This window comes from Anser cygnoides, chromosome 14 (genome assembly GCF_040182565.1).
Source record: "Anser cygnoides isolate HZ-2024a breed goose chromosome 14, Taihu_goose_T2T_genome, whole genome shotgun sequence".
In the NCBI taxonomy this organism is placed as follows: Eukaryota; Metazoa; Chordata; class Aves; order Anseriformes; family Anatidae; genus Anser; species Anser cygnoides.
In genome coordinates this window covers 1,738,148-1,749,696 of record NC_089886.1, presented here as the reverse complement: position 1 = coordinate 1,749,696, position 11,549 = coordinate 1,738,148, and the positions used below count along the sequence as shown (strand labels likewise).

At 47.6% G+C, this 11,549-nt stretch overlaps 1 protein-coding gene across 5 annotated transcripts in view; it reads right to left on the bottom strand.

Annotated features, from left to right (window-relative positions):
- Positions 1 to 2,580: 2,580 nt before the first annotated feature.
- The window catches only part of SEPTIN8 (septin 8), a 42,171-nt gene continuing 33,202 nt past the window's right edge, over positions 2,581 to 11,549 (bottom strand). For 3 of the 5 annotated variants that reach the window (XM_066977116.1, XM_066977115.1, XM_066977117.1), the window contains exon 10: positions 2,581 to 4,001. In XM_066977116.1, coding sequence (XP_066833217.1) covers positions 3,836 to 4,001 — 166 coding nt within the window. In that variant the 3' untranslated portion in view covers positions 2,581 to 3,835. Of the gene's footprint in view, positions 4,002 to 4,796; positions 10,003 to 10,058; positions 11,102 to 11,549 lie in introns of those variants that run through there. The other 2 variants (XM_066977118.1, XM_066977119.1) reach the window with 2 other exon arrangements.

Below are 11,549 nucleotides of genomic sequence, written 5' to 3'. Positions count from 1 at the left end.
TAAATCAGAACCTGCCCTTGACTCATGCCTTTCTCCCCGTTGAGGGTGTTTGAATACAACGTGTGCTGCAGCAGGGGCTTCAGTGTTCTCCGGAGAGGGAAATAATGAGCACACTCAGCACCTTATTCATCAGAGCTGGGCTTGGAGGTTCATACGCATTGTGCAAGGGGAGAGCTGTGTGCTGCCCCATCCAGCCCTCCAGTAAAATTCCAGTACAAAGTGCCTGCAAGTGCAGCTAGAGCCTGGCTGGCTGGGCAAGGTGGAGGAGTGCTTTAAATCACGCCAACATTTGCCCTTTCCCTTGCTCTGCAGACACAGAGGGCAACTTTCTTCACTTCAAGCCTCGAGACATCTGAAATGTTAATTAGGGTGCTCAGAATGATTTGAGTCTTCCTTTGGAGATATGTTAACAAAATCATCAAAGCACTAACTGTCTTTTTTATTTCTGACTTTTTCTTCCCCTCAGGGCACGGATATCTCTCCGTCATGTTACGAGAAAACAGTTCTCTGGATTGCAGAAATCAGCTCTCAGTTCCAGTTCTACCCTGAAACATTCGCCTTAGCCATCAGCATCCTTAACCGGTTACTGGCATCGGTAAAGGTAGAGAATCTGTCAGTTTTTTGTCTGGTTAGGTTACTGATTGCAGGTGTAAGGAGTACGTAATCAGCTTATACGTAAAGCAGGTACTGCGCTTGGCAGCAGATTTCGGGAGCAGTCAGGGTCTTCACGGGGGGATGTTTTAGGCACACGTACAAACTCAAGTGTTTGCCGAGGTTCTGCTGATTCACAGTCCTCAGCAGAAGTTTGTGTGACCTGCAGTCCAAATGCTGCCGTAAGTACAAAGAACTCATGTATCAGTGGTTGTCTCTGCTAAACAGAAAACATTCGCATTACCACTTTTAGCGTGTTAGTTTTGAAATCACTACTTTTAACCAAGCCGTGGGGCCAACTTTTTCCACAGTTCAAGCAACAGTAAAGTTAGGAGGTGAACTGACCGCTGCAGCTCTTAATTCTGGTCAGATCTATACTGGCACTTGACAAAAGCATATTAATGTCTTTGTTAAGAAGAGGAGGGGCAGTGCGTTGTAAACACTGTTGCATAGTGTCATCTAAAAACGTGGGAGACGTGAATAAAAATTGCACCACTAAGAGGATTTATTTTGTTTCACTTTGGATTTCCTTGATCTATTTTTGGCTTCAAATGAATCTTACTGCAGCTGAACTAATTCAGAAACAGCTGTAACTTAAATGAAAATTTGAAACTTGTGCGTCTGTAGTTGAATGACAATTATTTCTCCCAAGACTGTTATCTTCTTTACCCAGTGTTTTCTTTTTCTCCCTTCAGGCCCAATTAAAATATCTGCAGTGCATAGCAATTTCCTGCCTTGTCCTTGCAGCAAAAACTAATGAAGAAGATGAGGTCTGTATGTTTATAATTTCAAATACTCTAAACTCATCTCTTTTGTTCAAGTTATTTGTGTTTCCAGGTCTTTTGACGATTTGGACATAACAAGGAAGTCTGAGTTTGTTTACCCTAAGTAGGCCTTAAGGGGTGGCAGTAACATTTTCAGTCCTTCTTCACCAGTGCGTGGAAGAGTTGTGACCTTTATGGATGAAGGGCTTGTATTTGCTTATGTAATGGATGGATTTCCCTCCTGCACTTAAACCTCTCTTCTCATCGGAATCCACAGCTCGCAGTAAAACTTAGTCTAGGGGGACAGTCAAGACATACATGCACAGCTCTGTGTGCATGACATCAAAGTGCTCCTGTGGTAGGTCCTGGGAGGGTAGGGTAGGCAAGACAAAGCAGAGGTTCTTCAGAGGAAGTTTACAACGGATGAGTTTGCTTGGAGTCAAAACTAGTTACTGAACTTGGTGAGGAAATGATTCAGGTCTGCACCTCAAGGTGGGCATGTAAAATCAGCAAATACCCATGGAAGCATGAGATACAAGGGATAATCATCCAGTGCATCTAGCTAAACTCTCATGGCAGAAACGCACTGATAGGCTTCTTCAGACATTTACGAACATGAGCCAAACAGACCGTGAAAAGCATTGCAGAGTGTATTTCTCCTCTTTCCTTCATTCTGTTTCGAAAAAGAACAGAAAAACGAGGCATTGGAGTCAGACGCGCTTCGCTTCAAATTCCTCTGCTGTAGCAAGATGCTCATCGTAGCCTTTTTAAGATGTATCATGGCGAGGTTATTCTTTTCCCCTCAGCTAAAAAGGAGAAGCTGAGTCAATGACCACAGGAAACAAGACAACTACAAAAGGCTCTGTAAAACAGGAAGCCTCCTCCTAGCTTGTCAGGGGAGCAAAGCTAATGAGACTGGTAGCAGGGAACGTGCATCACTGATGCAGCCTTCAGGAGGCTCACAGTGCCCCGGGAGGCTCACAGCATCGTTCGTGCTGTAGGCCTGGGGTTGGAGCCGGCTGCCCTGTGGTGAGTACAGGCCAGTCCTCATTCATTGTGAGCTACCTAAGGAGAGTGCTCTCCTGAACGAGCGGGCTGCGTAGCAGTTTGGGATGGGTGCAGAGTTGTTAGAGCCCTTCATAACACACAGAAATGCACACAGCGCTGTGTAGGAAGGTGGCTTCTTTATTTTTATTTTTTTACAGGTAATACCATCGGTGAAGATGCTCGCAGTGCAGAGTGGTTGTAAACGCTCTCCAGCTGAGATCTTGAGAATGGAAAGAATTATACTAGATAAGCTTCACTGGGATCTTTACACAGCAACACCAATGGATTTCTTAAACATTGTAAGCACTAAGTTTTGCAATTTTTTCTTGTTTAAAGAAACAGCTTATCAAATAATACTAGAAAACATGTATGCACGCACATACACACCCACACATCCTTCCCCCGATGCTTTGCAAACTGCCAGCTCTTAGCTATCTGCAAGCCTTTTGACGAATGCTACAGTGATTTTTATTATTTTCTTTTTAAATTAACTGCTATTTAAAACCTTTCATTTTGCTCAAAAAATTTACTCCCATCTTTAAAGGACAACTAAAATGGACATTAAAAAGATTCTCATACTGCACAACTATACGCCATTTTTATTTTTTTTTTAAATACGCACTGCAAAAATATTTCTAACTATTTCCGTTCTATTAATACTGTACATAGAAAGCTGTCAGTTTTGCTACATTTCACACACAGGTTTTTCTTAAACCATTTTCCTTTTCATTCCACTGATAATTCACCCTTGTTTTATGCAATTAGACCACCCCAATCTGGCACTTAGTTCACACTGCAGTTACTAAATATTTGATAGAAACAATTAAACTTTGTCTTCAAGAAACGATCATGTGCTAGTAAGGCAAAAATCATGTCATACAAACATCCTGGATCCCTTTTATAAGGTTATGTGCAAATATTAAGCCATCTTAGGCTGCTGATTGTAAAAACTGCCTTTCTTAGGTGCTTGTTTCCTCACTAAATTCAGAGTACATTGTTATTGGTTTTACTCTACTCATATCTGCTGGTCTGAACTGAATCTCCACGATAGCAATCTGGATAACATAGAAACTTCAGAAATTGTTAGGAAACACAGACCTTTTACATTCATTATAAGCTCAAAAACAGTTCAGTGGTTGGCAAGTACAAACACAAAACACAAAAAAAAAAAAGGGTGGGGATGGGGGGAAACCCTCTTGGATTCCTGATACGAGATGAAATTAGTCTGTACGTCTGGTTGATAACATACGAAAACATACAAAGTTCACTGACCTCTGCTTTTTTTTTTTTTAAATATATATATATATATTTTCTTCTCTCCAGTTCCATGCCATGGTGATGTCCAACTGGCCCCATCTACTAAATGGGCAGCCTCAGACGAATCCTTCCCGCCACGTTGCATTCTTGACCAAACAGCTACAGCACTGTATGGCGTGCCACCAACTAGTGCAGTTTAAGGGCTCCACATTGGCCTTGGTGATCATCACCTTAGAGCTGGAGAGGCTGACTCCTGATTGGTTTCCTGTTATTACTGATCTGCTAAAAAAAGCACAGGTAGGAATCAAAATGGCCTTTGGTTGCAAATCTCGAGGCCGGGACACCAATAAATAAATAAAGTGCACGTGTATTTACGATCCACATTGCACTTCAGCAGATTTCTGAGAAGCCTGTGTCCGTGTTCTGGCTTTGCTAGTGCTAACAGAAGGAGGAATGAAACTGTTAAGGGCTGGGGCCTTCCCTTTGGCAGGGAAAGGAGGTCTCCAAAAGAGCTTGGCCCCAGATAGCTCCCTGCCCCCTGACCAAGGAGATTCTCCCATCCTGGAAGTGGCCGAAAGCACCTACAAAGCTGCCCACGCGCTGTGTCCCCAGCTGCCCACTGAAGATGGTGAGAACTTCTAAAAGCAGTTACCTTGCTTTTAAAATCTAATCAATTTAGCTTCCAACGATACATACAAAAGGCAAGCTCTGGTTTTTTTTTTTTTGAAACTTTTCTCCAGCTTCATAAAACACGTGCTTTTTAAGAGCATAGGTTTAGAAGGCAAATGTCCCAGGTCAGCAGCTTACCATCAACTCATTTTGTGACTTTGACTTTGAAATAAGTAGCCGCCTGCTGTCCCTGCTGGACGTCACAGCCTCCTAGAAGGAGAGGGAGCACTCACCCACCTTTTGTGTAGTGGTTCAGGAGCTCCTGATTGAACGTTTTGCATCAGGGTCAGTATGCATATTGCTGATAAGCATCTGTTGAGGTGTCCGATACAGCCTGTCCCTGCCCTCCCCCTAATTACAGTCACAGGAACAGAGACCAGACTAGAAAATAATTTATGATGAACTTACCAAAAAAATTTCTTTCTTTACAGGTTACCAGTACTGAATTCATTCACTGCAAAGAGTTCGTGGATCGAGAGCTAATGCGTTTGCAGCCATCCAACGCCATTTATATTTTTTATCCCGTCACTCAGGCCATCCAGGGCCATCCCGAGGCAAGGTTAGCCTGCCCTTACCCTTCCGGATTGAAACATTCCCAGCAAGCGAGGTCGAGGGCGGCCGTAAGCCAGCCGGTTTCAGCACCTTTCACGTCTACTCCAGCCCAAATTCCTGACGACGCCATGGAGACAGATGAATACTACGATGGATTCAGCCACCTGTACAGTGAGGATGGGGGCGTGGACGGTGGGAGGGGACACGTGGGCGGCTTCTGCCCTCAGCTGAGGCCTGGAGAAGGCAGCTCCCCCTGTCCTCCCTTACAGGCACCTGAAAGGGACTAGTGGAGACCACCCTGCCTTGGAAGCAGCGCCTGTGGGACCAGTAGGTCCCAGCAAACAGACCAACAGACACAACAGAGCAAGAGCGCTGCTGTGTCTTTCAGAGGATAACGACAAAATGGTGTTATTTTCCTACTTATGCGTTTTCTAGCAGTGTTTGCTACCCCTCATTTTTAACATCCTGTAAATACAGAAAGCTGGGGAGGGATCGGTCACAATCCCACAACTCAGGGATCAGCTTGGCAGAAGGCTATGAGCTGCGCCAGAGAGCACCACATGCCTCAGTTTATTTTTTAAGATTGCTGTGATTGAGTGCGAGAGATGAAACGTTTACGTCATCCAGCACACTCCATCGTTCTCTTATTGGAGCTAATGTGACTTGCCCCATGGCAGAGCGAAACAGGAGCTGCTTTCAAGGAAGGGGAGCTCCCACTGCTGGCTCTGTAAGAGCAGTCCTCAGGTAGGACCAAGGTTTTGATTTAATAGTGACAAGGCCGTGAGCCAAACCATTCAGTTTTTCTTAAGTCCTTACCCTGGATCCAAGGGTTTTGAGGTCCGTGCTCCTTCCTGGGTGAGCCGTTAAGGGCCCCCTCCAAGTTCCCAGGAGCTGTGGGAGATCACTTCTTGGCCGCAGATAGCACTGCCCAGCCTGTGCCATCCAGGCTGGGTTTTTTTCCTGTCCTACCAAGCTGGACAATGGAAAATGCCCTCAACTAATTCCTTACCACTACCAGAGTAGTTTTTGTTAACTGTTAATCTCTATAGCAAAGCAGTTTTACAATCTACAAAGGTCAGTTTAAGCTTCTCTTGCACTTTTAAAAATGGCCTTACACGTTCTTTCAAAATACACTTTTTTTTTAACGTGTTTTACACAACAGGCCAGCATTTTCAGGTGCTCGTTGTACTAGTTAGAAGTTATAATCCAGACAGTACTGTATGAGTAACAATACCGTACCTGTACGTCTGTCACAGAACAGGAAAGGCTTTCATGGAGCCCAGCACAGGCCACGTGCTGAGCAGGTGTCTCAGTGATAGTGGATAAATGAACAGGGAGTAGGGATAAGAAAGGAGCAAGGAAATCCTTACGCTGCTTGGCAGCAGCGCTCACCAGTGCAGGAAGAAATTTTGTGGCCTTCCTTCCTTGGCTCATCTTCTTACCTGGTAGGAGAGAAAGTCCCGAACTGCGAGCTTTGCAGGAGTGACGTCCTGAGCAGCTCTGATAACAGATCAAGCTTTCCAAAGTCTTAACATTTAGATTTTGCCAGAGCTGGTCCTGAGGAAAGAATCGTATTTGTGCAGGGAGAAAGTCGAGCTTTTCTTTTGAAACTGCAAAGAAAGCAGTGCCCAAGCGTTCCAGAAGGAAACGTCTATCACAGATTTGGCGCAAGAGACACGTGAGCAGACGGGATTCGAACCAGCACTGAAAGCAAAGGTGTTCCCACGAGGCAAGTCAAAGCTACCCCACGCTGAGTGCTGTGCTGCGGGGGGAGCCCAGCGCCGCGCCGGGGGATGCCCCAGGAGCAGGGCTCAGCACTCCTCCCCACAGCTGACACGTTTACAAGGTGTCCTGCGGCCGGGAGCTGGGCAGTGGCGTGCTTGCGATGCGTTATTTATTAATCCTACCTACGTCCCACAGGGAAGGTTCTCTCTTTGTGGTAGGGCTCTTTCCTCCCCCAGTGTGGCACCTTCCTTTTCTATCAAACTGTGACTTGACTGCCCGACTTTCTGAAGGAGGCAAGTTGTCTTTTGTAGTTTACTTTAAATAAAATATAATCTCAGTCTGCACGTTCTCAGTGTGCTCCACGAAGAGGCCAGCAACAAGGCAATGCCCACAACAGCCCCTGCAGGAAGCTGGGGTGCGCGTCTAGTTCTCGTGTCTAGTTCTGCTTTTCCTCCCACCCCTTTTCCTACCGTATCTCAAGCATCTTCGCCAGCTGCGTTAACCAATGGAAATGTTAGCAGAAAAATTCTGCACGCAGTAATTAATGCCTCCATACCACAACAGCTCCTATGGAATGTTTTTCACCCCAGCTTTGAGCCTATATACGTAGCTTCTTGCCCGTATGCTGGGTAAGACGTTACAAACCAACAGGCCTGCTTTTCAAAACCCCCGCAGTGCAATCTGAGCCACAGTCAAGAGCGCACGTTAACGGGGAGCTAAATCTAAAAGGTGAAGTCCGTGCTGAGAGGCCCGGCACAGTCCTGTGCTCCCAGTCGGGGTGCAGGACGACAAACTGGAATGGGAACAGCGCATCTGGAGGCTGCCTGCTCCCCTGCATGCTGCTTCTCTCTGGTAGCACAGGTCCTGCCCACGCTTCTCCCAGTGCTGAGTTCGGATAAAGGAACTCACTCGCGGGGCCTGGCCCCAGCAGGCCGCAAGCGTCGCTTTTCAGCTCCCCGTGCCTCTTACCTTCGCGTTGCTGTCACTGTTCAGAACTGAACTTCCTGCCTTAGGGAACAGCCTGCGAACTCCGGGAACAAGCTGCAGCTGCAAACAGGACCGTTCTTTTAACGGAACGATAGCATTTGCCCTTCTCACTGGGAGAACCAGGTCCGAGGCTGTTTATGGCCTTTCACTGACTCTCCGGACGAGTTACCGTAACAGGACCAACGCAGCACGCCCCCAGCTGAGAGCCAGAACAGCACAAGCATTTTGTCCGGCCAGGTTTCACAGACGATGACTATCTCCTGTTTCAGTGCCTGTCTGCACGCATTACGGGTTGCATGCACGTTACAAACGCAGGTCGTTCCCTCCCTCAAGCTCGTGCCACCTGCAGCTGAGCTCACCTCTCGGCCCCGCACTCATTCTGCCGCGCACCAGGGTCTGGCAGAACGCGCTGGATTCAGCCAGCACAGCAGCGGCTGGCAAGCACCTGACGTGCTGAGGGCCGGTTTTGTGAGGTTTGTTTGGGGAATACTCGGTCCCTGTAAAACTCCAGAGAACATTTACAGAGCACTTCCAAAGAGCTCTTAAGGTGAATTCCCTTGACCCGGTAGAAGGGCTGTTTTCTCCCCCTCCCTGGGGTGCAAACACAGCCCAGCTGCCTGCCTGGGCTCTGTGGTTTGGAAACACAGCGAGCAACAGGAGGATCTCATCCCCTCACCTACCGTCACCCTGCAATGATCACCACCAGGGAGAAAATGAACCTAAAACAACCTCGCTACGACTGCAGAGGCCCCAGCAGCTCCCAGGGGGAGGCGGACACGGCGCCGTGCTGGCTCCTTCCCACCCGTGCCGGGCACGAGCGCCTTTCCTCGCCCTCAGAGGAGCCGCACACAGCAGGGACGGTGCATGGAGGGACGGCCTTTCTCTGCTGCAGGTTTGAAAAAAATTTTTTTGGAAAAAATTAAAATGAAAAAAAAAAAAAGCAACACAAAAACTTTCATGGTGCAGATCAGGGGAGCAGCTGAAGATTTCGAGTGTGCCTAACAGCAGGCTTTGATGATTTTCCTTTCAGAATTCAGTGACGTTCTAAATGAACGTTTCCTTCATCAAACATTTACAACTTGTGGCCTTCCTCGCCCGCCGCACACCACATGAGCCCAGGCGTTACCTCTAGCCGTGGCACAGGGCCTGGGCGTACGGGTGCATCCAGCACACACGTGGGACAAGAGGGTTAACAGAGGGAAGCTGGAACGGCAGCGAGGATTGTGAATTTGGACAAAGCACTGTGTTCTTCCAGTGAATATAATTAGCGTACAAAACGCGTTTAACAGATGTTTGTTAAACATGTCAGTTCTATTTTTATTAAACCCAACTTTGGTACAAGCAGGTCATTCCTGAGATTCATTTACAAGTTTGTTTAAAATGAAGGTAAACTAGGGCCTTGCCCTGTTCCTTTGAGAAGTTAGCCTGGGACACAGACATCAAGCTTTTTTTTTTTTTTTCTTCCTTTTTTTAAACAAGTTATTTATGCAAGGGGAAGTCGGTCTGCTATAAACGCAGAACATAAAGCCTGGAATGCCGAGACTCCAGCTTTAAACCGTTTCCCCTCCATTAACAAACTACATTTAGTTGTCCTTCAGAACGGTTCTGTTCTTACCCAGCACATCCCAGGAGGAACTGCAGGAGTCCGGGCTGGCCAGGCAGGAGCGCCGGTAACCGAAGAAGTAAGGGCGAGTGCGCAGGGAGCTTTGGGAGGGGGGTTAATTGTGAGGCACGCGGGTTACAGCCCTAAGAAAACTAAACAAATTGAGGCTTGGGGATTTAGGTTGTAAGGCCTGTAAGTCTACAGAAAAAAAGCTACACGGAAGAGTTATTGCTAAGAAACGCCAGAGTCCAGCTGAAGCGCTAAGGGCGTTAGGAGGTTCTCAGGTTACAGCCCAAAACCAGACCAAGGAGAGGAACAAATGAAAATCCCATTACAGCAGCAGCTCAAGCAGCAAGCTGAAAACTTGTCTCACACTAACCCGACATCGTTCCCCTTCCCTTGGGAAGTTTAGTCACAGTGTTAAGTGCCTCGTCCAGGCTCTCACCCCGAAATTAGTGTTTTGGTTTCAGTGCAAGCCATGCATCAGCCTTAATTAGCAATTTATCTTTTGGCAAGTACCTCAGATTTCGCCTTTATCAAGAAACCTGATCAAGCAAACTTTTCCCAATCAAACGATACAGTGCATCTTAGTCCTTGCTATGTAATCTCTTCTGTGCAATATATGGCAAGCTTAAAGGTGAAAGCACCAATTAATTTCTTCTGCATGAGATGTTTTGGCCTTAATAAATCTTCTAATTAACATGTCTTCCTGTTGTTATGGAGCATGCGCTGGGAAGACTAAAAAAGCTACAGAAAGAACAAAAGAGAATCAATGTTTAAGTTTCAATTATTTACAGGAGGAAGAGGCAGCACGAAAGGTCAAAGTGCAAACGTAACGCAGGCCGCCCGGGAGCGTGCAGGGCCGGGTACACAGGAGGAGACTTTGGGACTGAAACCATCACAACTTGGAGAAGCTTTCGTGGCTGCCCGGACTGTGGTTGGGACTGGTTTGAAATTTTAACGAGGGCAGACTGCTGACACAGCGTTTGAGACACCCCGTGCTGCAGGGCGTGGGGCAGGAAGGGGCTGTGCGCTGTCCCCAGCCTGCTCCAGCCAGGCCAGGACCGCAGGCACCTCGGCCTGCCCGTCCCGTGCCCGTGCTCCCAGGTTCCAGCCCTCGCAGCTCTCCTCACCCAACAGCCAAGGAAACGAGACGAGGGAACGAGGCCGGGTTTGGGGCTGCTTCCTGAATGCACGGGCATGGCCCGGGGCCTCGGTCACCGGGCTTCAGCTCTGAAACTGTAAAACTTGAGCGGTACCTACCTCACTGCAGGATTGTTTCTATATAAAAAACAATATTTCACATTTCTCACGGCCTTGCGAGCATCTTTAGGGGCTTTGTTCATTCAGCAATATTTGTGCAATCTTAACCTCGCTCCCATGGAAAAATACTCACCTACGTACGTCACCCTATGCACTTCTTCTCTGGCCTCCTAGAAGATTTGGCTTTAAAAAGTACTGGGATGGGTAAGTTTGTGAAACGTTTCATACAAACCGGTTGGCATCAGCTGCAAAGTCCCATTTTCAGGCTCATCCCTCAAGAGCTTACGAGGCCCAAGTGACACGACCCTAACGCGGCCCCGGCTTCTCTCCTGGTCAGCGCCCTGCGGGTGCAAGCACGGGGCCTGGTGCTGGCGTGACCAGCCCGGCCCTATACAACGGTGGGATGCAAACAGGCTGCGCACAGAGGGACCAGGCTGCCCACTGCCCTTTAAGCAAGCTGCGTGTTAGATGCAAAAAGCACAGGTCTCTTACACGAACCAGTTCCTGCAGCAACAGCACGGTACGTAGTCACGTTTCTACAGAGATTTCAGAAGCAGCCAGTACCACCGACTTGGTTTTGTTCCTGAAATCAGGGGTGCAGAGAAAGCTTCGGTCAGAAGCACCGCCTCAGCAACACCGTGCACCAGCCAAGCTCTGCTTTTTGCTTTTGTCCCAGGTGCAGCACTGATCTCAGTCCAGTAGCAAACAAAACCCAGAGACACCCAGTTAACTGAACACAGCTTCCCGGGCAGCAGCGCCCCGCAGAGCTGACACCAAGAACAGAGCTTTAAGCAAGAATTTCATCAGCAGCAGTCCCTGAAAAGAGAAACCCGAAGTGAAGCTGTACACTTTTTTGGCCATGATGTGGCCAAATTAACGTGGTAAGATGCGTTTTTCCAGGAAAAGCGTACCGCTCTGGTTTATATGAAGAGGAAGTACCACTCAGACACTGCCACTGTCCATTTCTGCTCCCTTTTCGCCCTATCCTTAAATCACCTGTTTGGGCATCGTTACAGCAGCGAAACTGCTGC